At 36.1% G+C, this 24,701-nt stretch overlaps 1 protein-coding gene across 1 annotated transcript in view; it reads right to left on the bottom strand.

The window, feature by feature from the left end:
- LOC139589379 (atrial natriuretic peptide receptor 2-like) overlaps nt 1-24,045 on the bottom strand; it is a 36,455-nt gene extending 12,410 nt beyond the window's left edge. Inside the window, exons 1-11 of the mRNA XM_071425792.1 lie at nt 23,670-24,045; nt 20,680-20,812; nt 18,183-18,306; nt 16,118-16,222; nt 15,429-15,527; nt 10,612-10,664; nt 6,799-6,942; nt 5,939-6,060; nt 4,153-4,294; nt 1,229-1,277; nt 168-266 (exon numbers count right to left, since the gene is read on the bottom strand). Coding sequence (XP_071281893.1) covers nt 168-266; nt 1,229-1,277; nt 4,153-4,294; nt 5,939-6,060; nt 6,799-6,942; nt 10,612-10,664; nt 15,429-15,527; nt 16,118-16,222; nt 18,183-18,306; nt 20,680-20,812; nt 23,670-23,838 — 1,239 coding nt within the window. The 5' untranslated portion in view covers nt 23,839-24,045. The remainder of the gene's footprint in view (nt 1-167; nt 267-1,228; nt 1,278-4,152; nt 4,295-5,938; nt 6,061-6,798; nt 6,943-10,611; nt 10,665-15,428; nt 15,528-16,117; nt 16,223-18,182; nt 18,307-20,679; nt 20,813-23,669) is intronic.
- Nucleotides 24,046-24,701: the final 656 nt, after the last annotated feature.

Genomic DNA, 24,701 nt, shown 5'->3' with positions numbered 1-24,701 from the left:
TTTGATGTGTACTTCTTGATTTCTGGATTATTTATATTTATCAAAGGTAATATCACCATAAAACTACTATGACATGTTGTAAATTCACTTCAATAAATGATTTTTGTACGCAATATTGTACTTTACTCACAATTTGTACTTCACTTACATTATTGTATTTTACTCACTTCTACATAATCTGCGGGACAAGAATTCTCACTCTTTCCTGAAATTAATTCTGCCAAAGGTCGGCACCAGGAATATTCAGCAGAATGCACATCATCTTTCTAGAGAAAAGGAGATTAAGCATTGTTGAAACAAGTGTTATGGTTCTCATGCCAGACACTGAAAATATATTACTATTATCATCATCACTTTTATAACATCTTCCCTATCACTTCTAAGTCAGCTTTTTTACATAAGAACACAAGGGAAAAGAAAGGATAAAAAAGATATATAACCCAGTCTAAAATGGGTCACCTTTTCTAAAAGTTTTTTCATGGCTGACAGGCTTTAATCTTAGTGTTTATATGACATAAACATCTTTTGAAACAAATGAATACCTGGCAAGATATTGGGAAACTTTTAGGAGACCACAAGGACTATAGGACTATATTAGTCTATTATTACAAACTGTGAGAACTGGAAAAATAGTAGTTTTAAGTCTTTATTTTTACAATTCTTGTTAAGGAAATTATTTCAGAGAGAATGTGGTTACATATCAAGACTATCTGTTTCCAATTTCAAGGTGCATACTTTTTGTGTTTGTCATTTAGCAGTGATCAAAGACATATGCAAAACAGATATTTTACTCATGGAGAGCAGCTAATTTGCTTTTCTAGGTTATTCTTTTTACTGCAAGATTCCACTTAAAGGGCCTGTAAAAGACAGGTAAAGGAAGAAGCAGGAGAAAAAGGAAGATATTAATACATACATTCTCTCTGCATCCACCTAGCCATTAAGCCTCACAAAACTAATCAAAAGGCAGTTTTGGAGCTACATTATTTTTATCATATATTCCTCTTCAAAGCTCTGAAATGGAAACTGGTAGATTTATGAGGAAACCCTGATTGGATGTTCCATGGGAATTGAACTGGCATCCATAAAATCATGAGGAAAATGCATGCTTATAAAGTAACTCAAAGGTGCAGTACCTCAAAGTTTGGTTTGTCTTCAGCAGAAACAGAATCAAAGTTGTCATGCAAATTCTACAAATTCTATTCTCTAAAGATAGTTCATCTTTACTTACTGCCAGAGAGTCACTTCTTGTGGCAATTTCTAGTAAAATGATGGCATAACTGCAGAATAAAAATGAAGAAAAATCTTAATGCAATAACAGTTAATTGAGTCAGCGATTTCTTCTTTTCATGATTTCTTACTTTTCCCCATTCTATGGCTGAAATCCCAGTATCTCAAAAGGAAGGATGACAATGGTGCTGCTACTTGTTACTGCTTTGTGTTTTCAGGGATTTGTTACTGAATGTTTCATAGCATTTGCCTCTCACGGTTATAGGCCCCAGAGACGTTTGAGTTTGATGGACAGCAAAGCAATTTTCTCTGTAAGTATTAATGGAATCCAGAGTGATATGTCCAGGTTTATGTACATGAACCCTACCAGTTAAACATAAGGGTCTGATTTTTGCTCCAATCAAGGGTCAGGAGCAGGTTCATCAGAATCACCAATGGGGGAAGTTGCTTTTTTTCAGCCACCAAAAAGATTGCTGTTCTAGAACATTTTCATAAAGTCTGTGATGACATGGTGTGTCGAGAGAAGATATTCTATAGTAAGCATTTCTGGTTGTTTCTTCTGAATTGTATTCTCGTGGTCATTATCTTCCTCAGCTGAACTAAGGTCTAATACATTCATCAAGGATGAAGAGTGGAAAAAGACAGTAAAAATAGAGAATTTAGTCTTTTCTGAACTCATTGGAGGTCTTCCAGAACAGTGATCTCTTAGAAGCAAGCACCTCCTTCAGCCAACAGGCTGGATAAAGATGTCTCTTTATATAGTAAAACTATGTAATAATTTATGCCTGCATGCCTCCCAGCTTGGTAACATTTACTTTTGTAGAGAATATTGGTTTTCAATCTGTTGTGTCACTAATGGTTGCACTGTTCTGGAAGACATTTTGTTGGTAACAGGATATGTTTATCTATCTCTCAGCCCACCTGTGGACCACCACTGGAAAATAAAATAATGCATACAAAACATGATTAATAATTTAGAAATTAATCTGATGATATTTTCATATTAATTTTGTGGTGATTTGTTAGGAGAAAGCAAAATCAATCCTGGTAAGGCAGCAAAACTAAAACAGATTTTCACGGATAATAATTAGATGATAGCAACTCTGATAAAGCAGCATTGATTTAATTAATGTTCAGCTGCACTGCCCAATAAAATGCACTATGCATTGTGGATAGAGAAATCCATATGATAATTACAAATCAAGAAGAACAAATCTAGGAGAAACTGTGACTGGAAACAGCCTCTTCAGCTCAAAACGAGCTACGTTCATACTTCTGTTCTCATTTCCATTTTAGCTTTCCCATCTGACCAACACTTTCCTAGAGAACTTTAAAAGAAAGTCATTCATCTGTAAGAGCATGCTAAATTACAAGTCCCTCTCCTGCAGTTTCTACTCATTTTTTATTTGGGCCTCACCTTCCAGAACATTAATGGAAAATTTGCACAGATAAAAACTAAGGATTTCAACACTGGATCAATGCTGCCTGGCCAGTGAGACCAAATACATATATCAGGAAGGCTTACCTCCTGCTCATATCATCAAAAATAAAATTTTTTAAAATACAAATTCTAAAGAACAGCCCAGATAAGAAGACAGCTCTTTCAATGGTACAGGGTACTTCTCTGTCTTCCCTGCCTGCATGTTTCTCTTCTCCCTTTTTTGGTGTGATCTCTCACTGCTTTTACTTTTTTTAATCAAGAAATTAATAACTGCAGTGTCACAAAAGAAGATGTAGATTTTTCAGACATGTGGGTGGGACAGCAAGATAAATCCAGGAAACACTCACTAAATCTGTCAAAAGTTCATTGTAGACATATAGGATGTGAGTAAATCAGATCTTAGGACTATTTAAAGGGGAACCCTTGGCAAGAAATGCCTTCAGGAGGCAAAGTTGCCTGTGAAGTCAAATAATGATATCTATCCAGAACGGGACCAAAGTGAGAACAACAAGCCAAGGAAACATTTTCTAGGATACATTTTGGCTGCAGGGCAATGGTAAACACTGGAATGTATAAGACAATCCTAAAATTATTGTTTAGTTGGAGCACAGTTCTTTCAAAGACTACTTCATGTTGAAAAAGTACAGATATAGGACAAATGACAGTAGCCAGAAATACCAACACAATCCCAAACTGCCTTAGCTGAGCTATTTTGGAGAAAATTCTAAGGACATATTGAAATGTCCTATAGGCAGAAATACTACTGAGACTTCAAGTTCTTGCTCAGTTAATCTGATAGAATAGATAAAAAGTAATGATATTCAAGCACATATACAGACATTTGTTTACAATCGTGTTCCCACTTATCTGAAAAGTGATTGGATAGAAGCAGTCCACCACCAGGAGGGAAAGCCACTGGAAAGCAATCTTCTATAAAGGCTTTCAAAAGGAAAGGAATGGAGCTATTTGCTAGTGTATCCATTTTTTCCCCTTCTCTTTATTTTTCCACTGTAAACCGAATATTGTCACCATGTGTATGCCCCCAAATAATTGTATTGACATTCAGTAATAGAATTACAGGATGTATATGTGCATTATGACATTCTAGAACGTTGATGCTATTAACTTCTAAAGTATTGCCATTGTTGAAAATAATTCTACTTTTCATAAGAAACAACAGCAGAAAGAAAAAGGATAATTAGATAATAGCACATCTTCATGCCTTTTTATCTTACCAGTCAAGTGACTCCTTACAAATCACTGGGGCAACTCTGCTTTTAAATAATGTCAGTGAACTCAGTATTTGATTATCTACCTTGAAAGAGAAGATCCTGTGATATCTATGCTGTTCTCTATTCCAGGACCAATCCTTTTAAAAACACAATCAAACATATACCTGGAGTGACCACAGAATTCCACCAAGCCTAACTGCTGTTAAAGAATACTCAAGATTACTAAAAGTGAGATCAGGAAAAGTTAGCTACCTGTAGACATCAGACATAGAACTGGGCTCAAAATCTGAAAGAGTACGTATTTCAGGAGCTGTGTAAATCTGTATCAAATGCTGCTGGGACGAATTTGATCCATCAGGAAAATCTTCTTTTCTATATGACTGCAAGCCATAATCTGAAGTGGAAGAAAGGAAGCAAACTATTCAGTGGATACTTCCCTGAAACAAATACAGTAGTAGACAGTAACACAGCTAGTCTAAATAAATTAATTTTCCCTATTCTAAATACACATCTTAGTCTAGAAACAGTGGGTTTTGTGTGGTCTTGCCACCCTAAAATATAGCATCTGGAAAATTTGGGCAAGACTGAATGACAGCAGGCAAACTGAACTTCGTGACCCATTGCAATCAGAATTATTTTATAATTTTATCAAATTATTTTCAGATAAGATTCTCACCTCAGTGCAAGAGTTAGCATGTAAATACAGGTTTCTGTTCTACTTTGTCCCTTGATCCTTATCTCTGGTGGCAGGTTGCTCAAGTAATTGCTAGTTAGACAGACTAACAGCTGAAAATCAGATGGTGGGCGTTACTTGAACACCACTAGCATGAGAACAAAGGCAGCATAGATGTGAAACATCTTTCCATCTATACTTCTAGCCTAATATAGAAGGAATTCTTAGCATATGACTCAGAATCAGGAAGAATGAGAAAAAAACAACTGACTTCTGTTTTCTTTCTTACGTAAACAGCGCCCTTCTGACTGTATGTGAAAGCTGGATGTAGACATCTGGCTTTCTCTGGAGTGACCTCTAATTAAGATGTTCCTAGGGACTGAATGTTTATGTGGAGGTCGTTTTTAAAATAGCTCCCACATTTGTTATTAATGAGGTTTGTTTGACATTATTGCATCCAGATAAACCATGAACATTTGAAAACCCTACAGTTTGACACAGAACAGAAGCAAAACAGAAGTTGCTGAATGATTTCACAGATATCCTATTCATTTGAGAGGAGCTGTGCTAAGGTGATGCAGTGGATATAATCCAACTATGTCTAATTTTTATGTTTTTCTCCAGAACAGGCTCCAAGCAGAGAAGGCAGTTCTGAAGACAGAAGGATACTGAAGGAGTTGGAGAAGCAAGCCTGGCCCCATGTAGGAACCTTAGTCATAGGATATACCACTGAAAAAAAAAATCTGCTGCTGCTGCTTTCAGGATGGCTATGGGTTAAAGAGTATGATGACTGCTCTGGGCAAAAAGTAGAAGAGATGATCATTGCCTTAATTCCCTTTGGCAGCTGCAAACTAAACTAGACTCTCTAGTGATTTTCCTGTTCCCACAGGCTCTCTTCCTGTACCAAGAGTAGACCTGACCTGCAGCTCCATCACTGGGAGAATACAATTCAATGCCAAGAACAAGACTTAAAAGCTCTGAGTTGAGTCTGCTTTTCTCCATTAAATTACCTTGTGCTTACCAATCAGTCAGCATTACTACATCTCTTTACACCATTCTTCATGCCTCAGGGTTCTCTCTCTATCAAAAGAGAGAATGAGGCAGAGAGTTTCTGCTCAGATGTTGACAGGCTGAATCATTTGTGGGATCTGAAGTGTGCATCTGTGACACATACTAAATGACTTGACTTGATAATGTAACATGAAACTTGCTTCAGCACAAGGTGCTGCTAGTGAAGTCTGGTACAGTCAGCAACTCCACATGAAATGTCAAAATGAAAGCACTTGGGAAGAGTGTTGCATGTGAAATCTCTAATTAGAGGGTTAGCTGGGCAGTTTTGAAAATTTTTTCTAGCTTTCTCTTTACCTGCAATTTTACAAACCCACCGGTCATCTATCACACAGTTATTAGACTTCAACCGTCCATGATACATTTTGTGATGGTGGAGATAGGCCATTCCTTGAGCAATATCAGTAGCAAAAGAAAACCTGAAAGTCAAAAATCAGTGAGCTAGTATTTCCAATTTCCCTCAAAAATTGCTCCAAAGTCTACTGAAGTTTACAGAATCTGTAGTTTTCAACTTGTGTCCCCATGGTCATTTTTCCAAAACATTTAAGGTGACTGTTTGAAAGCCCATACCTCCCTGAGCTCACAGGCCAAGAGAGTAAAGTTTCTTCTAGAAATTGTCAGTACTTTTTTATCCTTGGGAGTGCTTTCACATGTTTACAAGTGAAACAATATTATTATCTTCCTTGCTTTATTTGGAAGGTTTCCTTCCTGAAAACCATTTTTCTTTGCTGAAGGCAAGCATAAAGCAGAAGCAGAAAGGACATGTCAAAAGGATCAATCTCAAAAAACAATGTCACTGCCTTTGTGAAAGTTTCATTGACAATGTGAGCTCATTTCCTCTATGGGTAAGAATAATGAACCACTTGCAGGTATGCTAATCATTTCACCAATATATCTTCACAAACAGAAAGCTGACAAGTCGTTGCCTTAGCATTGCAAGGACTAATCATGTAATTTCTCAAAACACCCAAAAGACAAGTTGGACTGGACTGGACTCCCTTGCTCCTTTCCTCCCTCCCACCCTCCCTCCCTTCCTCTCCCTATATCACAGTACAGGCTTGTCTAGACAAGAACTTTATCTAAAATTAATATCTTGTCCCAAACTGCATATAGCACGGTCTATGTCATTTAGCTTTTCAAAAGTTGGATTTTTTCACCTGAAACCCCAGTTCAAAGGAATATCTTCATTGAGGAGCACATCACTAAGGCTGCCTTTGGGGCAGTACTCTGTGACAATGGCAACATTTGGAACTTCTATACAACCTCCAATGAATTTGCAGAGATTGGGATGGTCAAGTTCCCTGTGAAAATCAACAAAAATCACAGCATAACAGTAATTTTCACAGATGTCCATCCTGGTTTTGTAGTGCAACTGGAAAACCAAGTGCCTTGTCTCACAATGTAGAGAAAAAGCAAAACAGACATAAGGAAATTTTAATCTTTGCTCTCTTTCAAGCAAAGTTTGAAAGAAAGAGGAATATGAATTTATAGTCATATCTGGGAAGATTTTAAGCCCTAAAAAATCAGTGTAAAAATGGAACAACATACACTTCTTAGATTTTGCTTCTTACCTCACTTGCTTTACTTCTTTACGTATGGTTTTAGACAGTGTGAATGACTTCTTCATTATTTTCTTTATGGCCACTGTTCTGCCATCACTGAAACAGAATGAAATGCTGTTTACATTTTTAGGGCAACTTCAGAAGCCAGCAGTACTACAAAAAGGGACTGCGTATATTTTGTATCAGGGAATAGCTCCACATCTCTAGAGATGAGGCAGAGAATTTAAGCATGTCCATACGTGGTTGTAACTGTGAATCTAGGACTAGAAACAGGACCCTGTTTCTTTCGATGAAGGAAGCATTAGTTATTATATTCAATCTGGATATGTGGACACCATTTGGAATGTGAGTGTTAAAGTCAGTTGGGGCAGTTTGAGGGTGGAGCAGCAAAGGAAATGTCAGAGCTAGAGAAATAATACAGCCAGCTCCCATCTATCCATTACTTCTGACTACTGTTCTGCAGATTCTTCACTGACATTTAACAAAGTTTTGTTCTTGTGGGGTTGAGCATTCTCAGCAAAGAAGCAGCTGAGTTTCATTAAGAACAAAGAAATTTTCCTTTTTAGAGTAAAGGAATTCAGTGGAGATACCTGCAGGAATTTTAGTGGTGAACCATATAAATACAGAGTATGGGGTATTTAGAGTAGCAGTTGTAGGTGCTTCACCAATGAGACTGAATGCCCCATTATACCCATGATAAATACTTTTGACGTTGAGTCATCTGAGGAAGGGGATGATGATGATGATGATGAAAATATCACCACTCAGAAAGAAGCAAAAAAGATCAATGCTGAACACAGTATTTCATCAATGAAGTGGCTGTGATTTTCCACAATCTATGCTGAAGGCACTTTGTCCCCAGCCAATGATCCCAAGTAAGCTTCTTTGTCCTGCAAAGCACAGATCCTTCTCTGTTTATTCAAATGATAAGTACCACTTCCAGCTTTGCATGTGTTCAATTGCTTCTTGGATGGCAGGATATATCTGTAACATTTGTCCTTATAGTTACATGATATGCAGCTTTGTAATTTGATTCAGAGGTGAAATGCTCTGAATCTTGAGTTATGTCAGCTGGTTAAAGGACAAGATTTCTAATGTGCTACTGTAGATGATGCCCTTCTTTAGAGCAAAGAACTTAGTTTGCTCTGCCTGCATTTCAGAAAAAAGGAATTTATAAAAGTCTTGGTTACAGATACATTTGAACAGCAGGGGCCTTTCATTAACAGATGCAGGACATCTTATATACCAACAAGCTTTCAACAAGACCCTAAGAGAAAAGGAGAAATGACAACCAAGCCAGAAGCCTGGAATGTGAAAATACTCCACAGCCAATATGCAGTATAGAAGTCAGATGATGATCTTAACTTTCCCAATTTGGCCTGACAAGATAAATTCATGCTTTTTCACTGCCTATCAATTGAAAGTGGCAAGAACCAGAAATGAAGGTGAAACTAATATAGTCGATACTTCAGTAAATGAGTAATATATTGACTTACTATCTCCCAGTCTGGGTGAAGTATTTCCTCCTGGACATGTTGGCAGCTGCTGTGCAGGAGCTCAGAGCAGTAACACAACTGACACTGGAGTCACTGAGTGCTGGGGGAGCACTTATCATGCTTCCTGTTGCTGTGCGTATAATGCAATCTAAATGGGACGTGGGATGAGAAAAGGCACATGAAGGTTCCTATTTATGCACAGGTGGAGACTCCAGACACAAAGAAATACAGAGAATTTTCAAAATCTTTGCATCTCATCTCCTCTTGTTAATACTTAAGAGAGAAGGCTATTGCTTGGAATGGGACTGCTGCATAAAAAGTAAAAAATGTTTAAAAGAGGATTCATTGCCAGAGATACTTCTCACTAATCCTCAGGATTTTATGCAACTTTCATTTCTCTGCACTTGAGATGCTTAGCCGCTGCTGCTACACAGAAGCTGAGGACAGAACCCAGAGAAGGAGAGTAAACCCTGTGCCATACTTTAACAAGTCTATTTGGAGCTCCTAGAAGACTGAAAAGTACAGGAATGTGGGAAGTGATTCTGACACCAGAGAGAAGTCAGAGAAGAGCAACAATACAGTAAGAGGAAAAAAATCCCAGTGATTTTCAATGTACATTTTTTAATGTCTGTTTACCAGCTCACAGTAAAAAAATGGACTTCAAAACGAATTTAATGAGTTACACGTCATGCCATAATCTCTGATCAAAATCCAGATTTAGCCAATTAGGCTCGGAATTGCTGACATCTCAACTCCCCCTGGTAGAAATATCTTGCTGAGGAAGTTCAATATCTCACCTTGAATCAGGACTGCCATGTTCCCACACCATAGTATTATCCATATGCAGTTCAAAATTGCATTGACATTTGAAGCTTTCTACAGCATTCCACCCAGAAATGCATTACAGATCCCTGAGATAGTTTTGAGAATAAGACTGCATATATATCTATATGTCTATATACAGTCCAATACACCAAAAAAATAAATTATCTTAAAAAAATAATGTCATTTTTTCATACAGAGTGCTACATACCCAGGGTACAGCACTGCTGATGTGTTTTCATTTAGATATCTGTGCATTTCAGGCTACTGTGGGTAGCTCTAAACAACTCTATCCAGAGAAAACATACTGTCTGTGACCTTATAATGTTATAAGTCCTCATTAAGTTGTTAATCATCACTCTTAGAGCAATACTCTGAAACAGCATTGCTGCATTGCAGACCTTTTTCCAAGAAACTTACATCTTTAATCTTGGAGTTTTCAAAGTAATTTTAATCTGTTATTTTTTGATCATGCTTCTAATTTCCCTCAGTCTCTTTCTATTGCTTTCCCTCACATGTGGTGCTTATGGCATTTTCCAATTTACTTTCAGCTGAAAATTTTGCTCCTGTCACTTTTTGCTGCATTGAAAAACACTTTTCTCCATTTCTGTTTTCAAAAATCTGGATTGAAATTAATTCTGGTTCCTGTAATCAAATTAATTTCTAAGCCAAAACCTCTTATTTACAACAACAAGGATATCTTATCAAAAGTATACAGAAATTAATGTTCAAGTCTCAGGCTGAAAGTATCTCTACTACATATTATCACAAGAACATCTTGACACTAGCAACCCAACAGAACACAGATAAAGCAGACATCTGCTGAGCAATTTCTCCCAAAGACAGAAAATGAGTGTGTGTACAATCAGCACAGCAGACTTCTATAGATTTACCCTTTCTGAGGATATAGGCATTGTTTTCCTTCTGAATGCTAAAAAAAGGAACAGCAAAATAAATAATCTATATGTATCTTAAGTACAGCATAATAAAGCATATAATAACACCTGTATTTATTCTTAACCTATTTAATTAGAACAAATTAAATAATATTTTATACTAGAAGATAAAATAGAAAAAGAGTGCTCCATACCTCTGGCCAAAATTAATTACTTTTTGTAGCAAGTCTGACACAGACAGCATACACTGAGGGAAATTAAGATAGTACTATATCCCTCAATGTATTTGTGCAATTCCAGCACAACTTAGTGAGATCAATTATACAGAAAGGTATCTCCACTGAAGCAACTGTAATTTGTTTCATCCAACTCCAGAGCTTATCTGTTTATTATGGGGTAGGCTTGTCATCGTTGATTAACAAATCAAAATAAGTAAAAAGAAAGAAACTATTTTAAATAACTTTGTCATCAAATTGTTTGATAAACAAAAATATGAGTGAGCAGCTCACAGACATTACAGGGATGAAATATTGGATATGCCTTTCAAAAACAGCTTCACTTTTTGCAAGATCCTTAAAATAAGAACAATATAATTGAGATTATTTCTCAAAATTAATAAGTAAACTGATCACAGTATTAAAATTACAAGTTGCTAACCTTGTTTGATGCAGGTGAAGTCTATAATCCAGCTTTCATCCCAAAACATCCTCTGTTTCTGATATTGAAACCACTACAAGAGTAAAAAAAAAAAATCATTCCTAATGTAGCCCTCCTCTCTTTGAAGAAATTGACTCAGAGGTTATTTTTATAAAATATGAACATTTAAAAGTATACAAACTAAATCTGAGGTGTAAACATTCAGCATATGTCTTAAAGTAACATTAGAACCAAAAGTATTAATAACAGGCCTGGATGAAAACAGCATCTAATAAACATATTAAAAATTGTACAGGCTATGTTCCAGAACTAATTACATGTAATATTTTGCACTGTCTACAAGCTCTCCATTATTTTAAACCTGTGTGCATTTACATTTCAGCCTGGACATCAGATGAGGGATTTACATCATCTCATCTCATGGAAGTGCCCTATGTTATATAGGTACATGACAAGAACTTCATCCCAGTCCTGAGATAAGGAGCAATGCATCTTATATCTTGGAGTAGAATTAGCCCATGACCTACTAATTAGGCCATATTATATCAAATACTCTATCAAAAAGAATATTAGGTAGGGATTCTGTGGCTACTTTGTTAAAAGGCATTGAGCTAACAGCTGATTTTTGGTAGAACTGACATAAAAAGCTAACATTTACAAAGTGTAAGTACATGCTTTCAGATGAGCAACAGATTAAATTATGCAACTGCAGTCAATGCCAAAATGTCAAATCAAAGCAGCATTTTATCATCATTATACCATTTTGTATAGTTCAAAATTTAATATTAGGACTGATGGATTCATTGAAACAGGTAATAAAAGTCCAGATAATGAACAAGGAACAGGTTGGGGAGATTGTGTTGGTATACTAGTTGAAATTGTGACAAATATAGAGCTCACTGAATCAAAATTAAGTCATCCCATTTATTTCAAAAGGCTTCTGAGGAAAGAAACCTACATTTTATCTTGCAAAGGTGTGACTTTACAAAGACATTTTAGCAAGAAGTGAATACCAGGCTTGCTTCCTTTGACACTGATATCAAAGGAATCCTTTCTGCTACTTGAAGCATTAAAGAAGGCATTAGCTTCCCAGATGGTTCCTTTTACATTATATCAATTCCTGAATTAGATAAAATAATCTCTCCTATCTTATTACAGTAAAACCATTAAAACTTTGAACTCCCATGATGCCACTTTTGAAGAATATAGCAGGAATATGTCTACAGAAATGAAAGAAGGAAAACAAACAACTCCAAACATACAGAAAAAACAGCAGAAATAATGGATTTTTGCTACAAGATCTTTAAATAAACATATGCAAGGCCAAGAATCTCCGTTGCTCTTTCTAAAAAGCCAGTCACCTAAAACTGTCTGAACTTCTCATCTGTCCAGTTGCTTATTTCTATCAGATCATGTGGTTTTACTGGACACTTGCTATAAACTCATTGTCACAACTTCCTTGAGGATTCCATTGAGGAATGCTCAAATAGCTTTCAACAGTACTTCTGTTCCTGACTCACAAAGTCACACAGTGACAAACAAACAAATATGATTCAGGCCTCCTTTAGAACCTCAATTTGTGGGCCATCAGCTTTCTCCTACTCATTCTCTATCTGTGCAGCTGCCTACCTCAGATGCTCACTGCAACTGCAGTATAAGATGGACAGAGAAGGAATCCCTGAGGAAGCAGGAGCCTATAGTTTTACAGGATATATAGGCCAAGGGCTAAATAAATTACCCTTTATGAACATAGTTAATACAATAATTCTACAGCTGCCATATTCACCTGATAAACCTCTGTCATGCAACTCAAAAATGCATTTTTTTCAAGATGCAGACACATAACGAATGTAGATACTCTTTCCCAGAAGCACTTAAGTAATAAGCATCTTAAGTAATAAGCCATAATATCATTCTCTCTTTATACAGGCATTTTCATTCAAAGACTCCCAAAACTACTTCTCTAATATTGATACACTCCTCTCTCCTCATTCCCTTTTTGTTTTTCCTTCAAGAGTTTGCTATAATAATTGATTAATCTTATATAAAATTAATCACTTTGAAAGGAACGAAGCTGTTTGTTACACTAAGGAAACAAACCTATTAAAAAAATCAAGTGACCAAAACAGGAAAAAAAAATTATCCTCTCCCCACGATTCTTTTGAGAATATCCCAACTTGAATGTTTTGCTTTTAAAGTTCTATTTGGACTCTGATATTTAATGGCCTCATGTGTAGCTAGTTCCTTAATGAATTTACCTAATTTGTTTTTGAAATCTTTTATAATTCTGGCTTCTATAAGGTTTTGAAGCTGTTAATTTCATAACAGAGTTCTACTGTAAGTGAAAAGTACTCTTACTTTGTTGGTATCCCCTACTCCCCATGTAGTGGAAATTTTTTTTTTTCCTTTACCATAATCTACCCACTCTCCCGTTAGATTCCACCTCAGTCTTCTCTCTTACAGGATGAAAATTCCTAGTACAATGTGACTTCCCGCATAAGGAAGCTTTACAAGTCATTTCCCTTCTTTCTGCTTTTTTCCATAGCACACAGATGCTGGAGGCAGAAGAAAATCTCTCCCCCTACTTAGAGAGAGCTCCACTCTGTCTAATAAACTCATGGAAGAAAAAGGAAATAAAAGAGTAGAGAACAAGTACTTACCATGATTGTCAAAATGAAGCCAGTGCAGACTAAACATATTGGTAAGGCAATTGCTATTCTAACATCAACAGAAAGAGGGCATTCCCCACAGTCTGCTGGACAGATAGAGCAGCCTTCCTCTTCCTCACAAAAGCCGTCTCCACAGACTGATTAGAAAACAAAACATTTTAAGGCAGTTTCATCCATCCACAAGATTGTCTTCGGATTTAAACATGTGGTTCTTGACCTGGGATACCTCAGAGTCCCAGAAAAAATACATTTTGAAGAATTCAGAGGCATCATCCCAGCAACTGAAAGAACAATCTGAATTTCTGAAGTAATAGAGATTCTCTTTCATCAAGGTAAATGTGAATTACATGTGAGCCTTTGACATGTTTTGTGTATAAACCACCTCATCACTACTGTGTTTCTCATTATCTACACTTTTTTTTCTGAAACTCAAAGTTCTTCAAGGCCAACATTTTCCTTTGAATTCTTTGTATTTAATCCAGCACTTGTGATTCCAGGAAGCCAGGGACCCTTCCTCAGCAGCAGCAAAAGACACTGGGAACTGCAGAAAAAAATCTTGCAACCCACATTTCAATTATTTCCTTTACTTACTCCAAGGTCTTACATAAATTAACAGCAATATTAGATGTAATTTAAAACAAAAGTCTTCAATAACAAAAGTCCCTCTCCCATGTTTTGAATGGTCTTTCAATTTTACCTCTGTGATTAAACTAATATCATGCTGTACTTCAGACTTGAGAGGTGAGCTGAAGGTATTATTCTGTCATTATGTAATTTTTTTAAAATTAAATAAAAAATGAAAAAAAACTTCTACTGCTCAGTAATAATTCTGTTTCAGCCTCACTAATTCCAGTATAATACCAAGATAATAACAGAAGTCACTTTCTGTCTCAGGGGTAGAGCTGCATTTTTAAAAATTTCTTCTCTGATATATTGTAAGTTTCCTGGAAAATTCAGCTGCAGTTGTTCTGAAATGAGTAGAAAATTCTGTAGATAAATACTTCTATTCACACTGTAGTTGCTTTGTGTTTTTTTCCCGTAACATTGCAAAATATATTCTCACATTTCCAGAAGAGTAGATACTAAGAGTATTGTGATGACACTTTTGTTTTAGCCAATAACTTTTCAGGTTGTGTGTTTAATTTATTAAAGAAGCCCACTTTTAAAATTTGACATCACTAAGATAATTGTTACAGTCATTTCTGCTTCCCTCCATACAGGTATACTAAAGAGAATGGAAGACTGATGCCCTTGGGAGCAATTTTTAATGTGAACAAGGGAACCAATATGGATTTCTACCTTTCCAATATGTTTAAGACTAGTCTGCTCCCCTTCAGGGGAAAAGTGTCTGGATTCTCAGAACACTAGCTGGAGGAATATTCTCAGATTCCCATGAACTGCAGACAAGCCTTGTACTACCTGAAGCCATTGGCCATGGTATTTGACTACTTATTTGACAAGAATGACTTTCTACTGTTCTGGATTAATACAATTATTAGAAACTCAAACACTTTTTCAGACTTCAGTGTTATGTGAAGAAGAATTTCAGGAAGACATTTGTGTATTTTCAAAGGCTGGGGTAAGAATTTGCTCTTGCTCTTGGTAACTATGCATGAATGATAATAGCATTGAGATTTGCAGTCAATAAGAAGTTAGCTCACATTTTCATTTTATATCATACCTACTGCAGGAAGGACTGTGGTTTTTGCTTCCAGAGCAGCTTGGATTCTCCCAACTCTGATGTGTGCAATGAGAGAAGTCACACCCACATGAACTAAAACAACCTGTGAAACAAGTGAACAAATCACCAAGCATCAAAACTTCACTTGCATACAGTAGGCTTTTATAACAAGAACTGACTGACTGTGGTATCCTTCAAAAGAATTTGTGCATTTCTTTCAAAATCAGGAGAGACAGCTCTAGAGAGAAAGACTGGTTTATTCCCTTCCTGATGTGTCTTCTTCTCACCAGGCAGGGCTATCAGCCCTGTGCATTCAGCTGTGTATGCCTTCCTGCTATTTCTTTCAGGTTGAAGCTCCCTTATGGTCATATGAACCTGCATCACAGGTTCATATCCAGTCAGTAGTGAGATGTATTCTTAGTGTGGGCCTCAAATGGACAGATTATGCTATTCATTTTCCTGTCATCTCCACTCCTTCCACTAACTACCTAAGCTGTAAAGGTACCTTACTTGACTTCCAAGTCAAGTCAGTTGGGAATTGATAGTCAGCTCAGCTATATGCATAGCAGAGATAATAACACATACATATAAATGAAATGGGGAGCATGGTCATGAACTGCATTAAATTACTAGCAAGTAAGCTCCAAAAAGAGCAAATGAGGTAAAATCCTATATGTAATAAATATACTTTACCTTGGCAGTCCAGTTCCTTTGGCTCATTTTGCCAGCAGTAGACAAAGTGTGAGTAAATATCTGACCATCATCTGGGATCCATGGACCACATATTCTTCCTTTAGCCTTTAGTAGACATATTGGTTATGTCAGTATACCATAACACAATGAAAGTCCTAGCTCCTCCTCTCTTTCTTTCTCAAAATTACTTATGTTCTCTAACAGCAAATAAAGTTCTATTTTATAACCAAAACTATCAAATTGCCAAAACATAAGAAACACTGCTCGTTGACAAAATAACAGAGAAGCAATTGCTCCTATATTCAGTTAAGATCTCACATATATTGTTATTTCTTAAAATATGAGCCTCAGTAGTGTACTCAAAGAATGAGTGTTCTTATGAAGCTGGTTCACTTTTTTTGATTTCCTGTGCTAGAATCAGAACCAGATTTGTATTCCATTTTTAATATTTTTCTCAAGAGGTTTTACTGAAGTGTCACTTTTGATACAGCAGCTTTTTTTCTTGCTTTTTTTCTTTCTTTTTTTCTTTTCCCTCTGGAAGGGAGGCATTGCTTCAGAGTCTGTTTGCAGAGCACTTCTCAATAAAGTTATTAAGATGTAAACCTCCTACAACTGCAAACATGGAGGATTAATTTTGGCTGTTTTGTTTACTTGAAAGGATTAAGCTTGTCTCCTAATTCCAGATAATTCTTCTGACATTTCTTTTGAAGGACTGTAAGTAATAGACCAAGTCAAAAGAAATGGAGCACATTAACCCAAATAAAATGTTTTAGAACACATGACACTGAAAAAATAAAGCAATGAAAACCCAAACTCCTCTCAAACAATGGAAAAACTTACTTTGAAGTGTATGTTCAATCTTATGCAGTGATAGTCAACTCTGTAACAGTCAAATATCTCAGAGTCCCTTTAGGCAGAAACTCTAACATTTAGAATACTATCAAGAAACCAGATGATGCATGTTGGTGAATATGCTTTTGCCATTTCCACACCATAATTTCAAGCAGAACGAATTGTGAAAATAGAAATAATAGAGAGGTTACGAAAGCAGTGGGATGTTCAAGTTTTTTACTATGATTCTAAACAAAAATTTTGATGTGATGCTTCCAGCAGGGATTCCTCTTTTAAACCAAAATCCTGGTGCCAGCTAAGGCTTTTGAGGAATCATTAATAAAACAAGTCCACAAGAATAGATTGCTAAGGTGCAAACTAGAGCTGTTGTGGAGTCATTAGACCTTCACACAGATGGGTATATGAAACATCTGCAAGATGTGTAGGCTAGGCTTCCTATTACACCACATTTGATCAAGAAGAATGTGTCACATTTCCAGAAGGAAGATTAACTAGAAAAACTGGGCAGCTGCATGAAAGTTCTTATGCAGGGTAAGGCTTACCTCACAGACAAAAAAAAAAAAAAAAAAAGTGTTCCAAACTGTATTTTTAGATCAGAACTTTAAGTAGTTATTCAAAGAGGGACAGCCAAGAAGACAGGCTAAGAATGGATCTTGCCTTCACTGCATGAACAAAGTTCGCTATCTTGTATTGAGATTCTTTTTTTTTTTTGCTCTGATACAATGAAGAAAAATCATTCCTGACAGGTAAATAGGCTTCAGTTCTACAGGTCACAGCCAGTAATACTCACCCTCCCCAACTCCAGCAATCCAAGCAAATTAATCACTCTCACTCTGTAAAACAAAAAGACTGGAATACATCTAACTGAAAATTTTCCCTGCTGGTTTTAGAATGCAGTGATCTGTCTTTCTTTCTCTCTTGGTTGCACAGTAGTCCAAGTCAGGTAAACTCAGACAGATGAAACTGGTCCCACTAATGAGAGATTCTGAATACTGCCTTGCAGCCTCAGCATCCAGTGAAAAAAAAATTGCAAAACTGACAGACATTGCCACAGTGGTTTTAGTGAACCATAATTTGTGAATATATAGCAAACTATATAAATTTGGTCTAATTGTAATCACAGAAATACTTCACGAACTTGAACCTGCTTATTACAACGATGTCTCAGCCAGCAGCAAGAACAGAGCACGTGATGCTGCACCATCCCACTAACCATGAAGGCCAAAGGACAGGAATGAATGTTGGCATGGTAGACACAGCAGTTGTCCCCATTTGCATCTTTCCATCTGGCAGGACAGTCATGCTCTTCACAGAATTCCTTTGCAGCAGTAGCATTGCTAACCAAGCAGGAGAGAGAGAAAAACTTTTACATCCATTCCTCATTCACAAAAATTGCAACAAACACATGAGAGCTTGCTCTTTATCTTGCACAGACAAATTAGCAGCAAAAACATATGCAGTGAAATAAACACTGTTGAACCATTTCTTTTTTTTTTGTCTTCTAATTGAAATGCTCCTGGAGCACTAGAAATTGTTGTCAACTCGACCTCTGCTGACTGCCATGCACTAGGGACTTCTAGCAGATACTGTGCTGCAAGCAGGGACCAACCTCCACTACTCTTTCCTACCTGACTTCATGACCAGGTGGGATTACTTCGCACTTCTTCATCTGGCACAGGCAAAGACACTATTATTCTACTTCCACTCTCAGATATATGTGTCCCTGGCTACTTCCAGTCTCAAAGTTTTCCATCAGAAACCTTCATCTATGCATGAAATTCATACAGACCATTTAGCTCCAGTCTTCACTCCACAATCTAAATTGCTGAGGAAAATAAGTATAATGGTCTTATACACCAGATACAATTTCCCAAACAACAACTTTAGAGGAGACTTTCTGAACAGACTGTGCTGCAAAACAATTATGAAAACTTATTCCTGAAAGATGAATGTATTCACTCGAAATGTGTGATGCAACACTGTTTCCTCAGTTACACTTTCAGTGGTTATCACCCTAATAAATTTGGCTGTAAGATAAATTGTTTTCTGCAAACATGATTTACTCAGATACAGCCAGAATAATTGCAATTCAGCTGAAATGTTATGCACTCGTGTTGGATCTTTAGAAAATAATTTCAGAACACAGGATTTATTTTTTTATTTGTTCTTAATGAAAGAATTAGCCAATAATGATTAGGTATAAAACAGTAGGCTTTGTTTATTATGAGAAGACTGTGTTTATTATGATAAATAAACAAAATGACAAAGGATTAGGTTAACATTGATTGTACTCATGGCCAGATTTACGAGGGCATAGGCATATTTGAAATATGACATAAGTAAATATGTCAACTTCCAAAACACCTAAACAGATAAAATATTAAAATTTATTAGCCTTTGAGTTCATACTGGAAGTTTTAAGTTAAGAAAAATACTTAATTAATTTAGTGTCTAATTCCATCATGTACTTTTCTTTCCTTTTCAAAATTTATCCAGTATTGTGTATTTTTTATTCAATAATTTCATCATGGTTTTATCCAATTAAACTGATGCCCATACACTGACTTGCCAACCTCAGGTATATTTGGGTCAGCCACTGTAACCTGTAGTGTCAACCAGATAACCCTGACAAAATGAGATGCAAATTTAAGCTCTTTGAAAACTGAAGCATAGATTTGTCTCTTTTTTTATAAATTATTTGCCATCTGTCTCTATGTTCAAGGTGTGTATAAGTACACAAAAAGGAGACTTTTCCAAGTTCCTTACTGATTTGAGGGAGTGGGTCTCCCAGGGAACACTAGAAAAATCAGATTCATGCCAAGCAGTCAAACCTGCTTCATGGTTAAGTTCCCAGAACTAACAGCAGCCATACATTTCAGAAGATGTGATAAACAAATTTTAAGTAGTTTTTAAACATAGTACATAGATGACCAAAATTTAAAAAAATCAATTTTTTGCAGTTGCAAATAGATAATGGATCATCTTTCAATATGAAAAAAAAAAAAAACTCTGGATAACAGCTCTTATAAATTGAACTTTGCAATGTGAACTCTCAGGCAGAGAAAAATGTTCTGTAAAAATCTCTTACACAACAGTACAGGAAGTGGGGTCCCACCCTCTGTCTCAGGTGTTCCTATATAAGAATGGAGAATTGCTACTTACAGACAAAAGTATGAAATATTGCCCCCAGATTTATAGATCCAGATCTGTAGATCTGGAGCTGCACCCCTCCATACTCTCTAACTGTTGATGTCCACCGTCACTAACACAGTGTGTGAGCTGACATATAAGCTTTTGGAGTGATTTTAATCCCACAGAAATCAAGCACAGTTGACCACTGAATTAAATGGATTCAGGTCTTTTTCATATCCATGTTGAGCACTTGAATCATGATTAAAATGAGTATAAGATACAGAGAGCCTGTGACTCATGATGAAACTTCATAAATTCAATGCGTAGAGAAGGCAAGAAGTTGCACTGTGACAGTAGTGATGTGCCCTGTCTCTGACCTAGCAAGCAAACATGCCATAATGGCTAGTCTGAGAGCAAAGAGAAAAATAGCAGGACAAATAGAGCTATGAGAGATCTCAGAACATGGAAGGAATTAATGAAGAGCTCCAGAGTGTCTGCTCCAATTATATCACTGAATATGTACACACAAAATCCTCATATACTCATGATCATTATAGCATTTTTATAATAAGTAATACCTGTGGGAAAGGATTCCATTTTGCACAGCATATTGATAAAAACTGTCTGAAGCAAAGACGGCATAGGTCACGTTGAAGGACTCCCCACTCACAGCCTTTTCTGGAGGCCTATGAACCCATGTCATCTCCAGTCCTAGAAAAGTGCAATCATGGGTCAGAATATTTGTTACAGTATTTTACTTAACAGATACATACAAATATAAAACTTTCTCTGTAGTGATTTTCATCTACTCATAGGATCACAGAGTGGTTTGGATTGGAAGGCACCTTAACCACTTGAAACCACTTAGTCCCTCCTCCCCTGCCATGGGCTGGGACAACTTCCAGTAGACCAGGTTGCTCAAAGTCCCATCAAACCTGGCCTTGAACATTTTCAGAGATGGGGCATCCTCAGCTTCTCTGGGTGGCCTGTTCCAGTGCTTCACAACCCTCTGAGTAACCCTCTCAGTATTCTCCAATTACTTTTTATGAGCCAAATAGAGTCATTTATTTTAATGGCTGTATTGGTAAATACAAATGCACATTATTTGAAGAGTTCTGACACTCAGACCAAGCAGTTGGATAAATGCAACAAAAAAATCTGCTCATCTTGTGTAAACTAACTTTGCTTCCATTTTATAGCATTGATGTTTGTTCTGGTATATTTGCTTTCCTCTTTTGATCAGGCAATATTGCCCTTAATTCTTGGCTGCCTCCACTGAGACACACCTTATTGTGGAAGAGAACAGACAACTCTATCACACACAAAATTCAGTCAAAACCCTTAAACTCATGAAACATAAATACTAATAATTACATATTTAAGAATACATTATCACATGATGGAATCATATGGCATCTAGAACAGAGGACAGTGGAAGAAGTATATCAGACATCTGTTATTTTCCATTTTCACAATTTAAACTGGGAAAGATGATTTACCCCCATCATGTCTCTCGTCCTCTGTGCCTCAGAATGAAGAAAGATAAAAGTTGGGAAAAGTCTTAAATCCATAAACTTAACACCATCAAAATCTTCCCAGTGCACTCACCTACCTTTTTGTCTATTGTTGGATAAAGGTTTTAATTTGCACCACATCAAATTACTTACATAACTAAACTGTGTAACTCAGTTTGTCAGGAAGTATTAAATTCCTTCTGCAGAGGACTGGTAAACCTGCCTTACAAGACATCTCATTTTTGTTCTTGTTGTTCGGTTATGACCTCTTTTGTTACTCATACTTGTTTTAACAAGTACATTCTTTGCTTGCACAGTACTGAAACCGCTATTTTCCTCCTAATTTACTATCAGATTTAACTAGGCAATTTGTAAAATAACCTCGATTTCCCTTGATAATCTCCCTTGAAAAATAAAAACCCATTTTAATTGCTAACATTATGTGAAAACTATAATACAAAGATTTAAAAAAATGCTAGTGTGATTTCTGCTAAAAGGTAAGAGAGTTGAGCTTCAAAGAATATATGAGAATGAAGACAAAAGGTCAGCACAAATTTCAGTTAAATTATTTTCTACTGCCTTATAAAGGTCTCATAAAGGTAAACCAAACTCTTCTTTCAATGACAGCTACTCCCACATATAGAAGCTTTGAAAATCTTTTGTTAATTCCACAGCAATGAGGCTACAGTATATGTGTTTTGCTTTGTTTCTTGCAATGCCCAGAAAATGGCAAAGAAAACCTACAAAGAAAGGGAGGATAGAGTTTGAAGTCCATTCTAAAACTGATTGTAATGGATATACATTAATTAAGCAATCTACTCACATTAATTTTCCTTGTACTTAGTAAAAATAACTTTAAACAAGCCATCTGTAGTGATAAATAGCTGTTTCAGTGTTAAACCAATAGTAAATTCATACAGGAATAAAAGTCTTAGTTGAAACTTCACTGTTCCAAGAGAATTAATTGAAGAATGTTTAACGGTAACACTGAGCTAAGAGCGTGACACAGCAGTATATTTCCTGAAGTGTTTTATTAGAACCACCTTCTGAGGTGCTCTTGGTTCTTTTTCTAAAAACCCTATGAATGCATGTCTCTGGTCCTACCTTTTACAACATAAACAAAGTGTTCCTTTACATCAGTTATTTATTTGTTACAGAGTCACAAAATCACGAAGAGTTGAATTTGGAAGGCACCCACAGAAATCATTCGGTCCAAGCCTGTGCTGCTCAAGGCAGGGTCATGTCAAGGATGTTTCTCTAGCATTTGTCTAGTCAGGTTTTAAAAATCTCCAAGAATGGACAAGCCACAACCTTTCTGAGATGCCTGTTCTACTACTTTAGAACCCCGAGAGTATAAGAAACTTTTTTATTTATATTTATATATTTAAATTGAGTTTTACACATATCAGTTGCTCCTTAAGTAGTTTTTCATCTCAATAAATTACCAACCTTTTTGGGTTTTTTTTTTTGGGGGGGGGTTCTTTTTTTTTTTTTTTTTTTTTTTTTTTTTGTTCCTATCTCATCATGTAAATTAATTTTGGAAACTGACAGGAGTACTTTATTAAAGGTCTCAGGGCTTTTTTTAGGTAGTCATAGAAGAGTTTTGTGCCAGGTGGAAAAGCGTGATGTAGAATCGGTGATTTTGCTTGCTGGCTTACTGATTAAGCTCAGTACGCTTTTGAAATTACACTTCTAAGTTTCAGCAAGTAGATTTGCTACAATGCTGCGCTGCCTCCATGCTTCATTTGGATTAAGTTCCAGCTGTTTTTCTAATGAGAAAGAAAATGTTTTCAGTTTCTCTCTGGGCAAATGGATACAGCTGTTGTTATTACTTTTCTGTTAGAACAAAGGTATACTGGATAAATAATTACTCTGAAGTATCTTTAGGTGTTTTCTCTCCCTTATTTCTCTAGGAAGAGAGGTTGTCACTGATTTAGATGCATTTCATCATGGATTACATCCATCATGAGTAAGCTATTGCTATGAATACTTCAATTTTGGGGTTTCAGCCATTCCCCAAGTAAGATACGAAGTTGCCTTTATGACTCACTCACCTCCGCAGTCCAGCATGTTATACTCATCTGGCTTTTCCAGGGGCCAACAGTCATAGTCTTTGTTATCTAAATCATGCCACCCTTCCACTAATACCACCTGCCAGGAAAAAAGAAAAAAAAAAAGAGTCAAAAAAAGACAGGATAAGAAGAAGGAAAGGATGGATTCCATCTCCTAAGTTTATAATTCTTCTACAGAAACCAAACAAAATGCAGAAACATAGGCTGGCATATTTTGAGGTCTCTAACTTCTGGAGGGAAAAAGAAAAAAAAAATTTCATACAAACACAACCAGTACATTATTTTGATTTGTCCAGAAACTGGCATGAAACAGTTAGTAGACTTAACTAACCTTTCTCTCCCAAAATGGTTCTTTACAAAGAGCAGATGGTTCAAGGACTATATGCAGAAAGACAGTTTATTTAACAAAGATTTTTTGTTTGCTTTTAGAATGGCACTCCCCCCATTCCAAACTGCTCTGTTTCTTTTAATCTTTCATACCTAAAATCTATGAAGGAGTAATATTTGTTATACATTTAATAACACAATACAAATTTTAGCCATATAAATGTTAATATGCACAATGACATATAAAATAAGAATTGCATAAACCTATTATAGGTAGAATACAGCATCATAATAGCATAGAAATTGAATTGTAACAGTAATAAAAGATACATTATATATGTATATATAACAGATTATATTAGTCATGTATTAAAAAATACACTTTAGGGTGTATACTAACAAATCAGAATAGTCTCTGATAATGCACTCTGGGCTTATTCTATTTCTAGAAAAAGATAATAGTTTCTACTCATGCAATCTGCTATTGTTTTTCTACATATAATTAAAGCATAATCATCTACTGTATTGTGCAATTGCTTATCACAACAAAATGTGAATAGAATAAGACAGAATGGTACAACTTATTTTTCCAATATATCTTCCATTACTCTTGGTTTCTACATTACTAAAATAAAAATCACTAGCATAAATAGCTGTTTCACTCTAATAAGCCATATACAGTTCTTT

Source organism: Agelaius tricolor, unplaced genomic scaffold (genome assembly GCF_023055355.1).
Source record: "Agelaius tricolor isolate 1412-34295 unplaced genomic scaffold, bAgeTri1.0.p SCAF_4, whole genome shotgun sequence".
Classification (NCBI taxonomy): Eukaryota; Metazoa; Chordata; class Aves; order Passeriformes; family Icteridae; genus Agelaius; species Agelaius tricolor.
The sequence above is the reverse complement of the archived record's forward strand: the minus strand, read 5'-3'. Positions and strand labels throughout refer to the sequence as shown.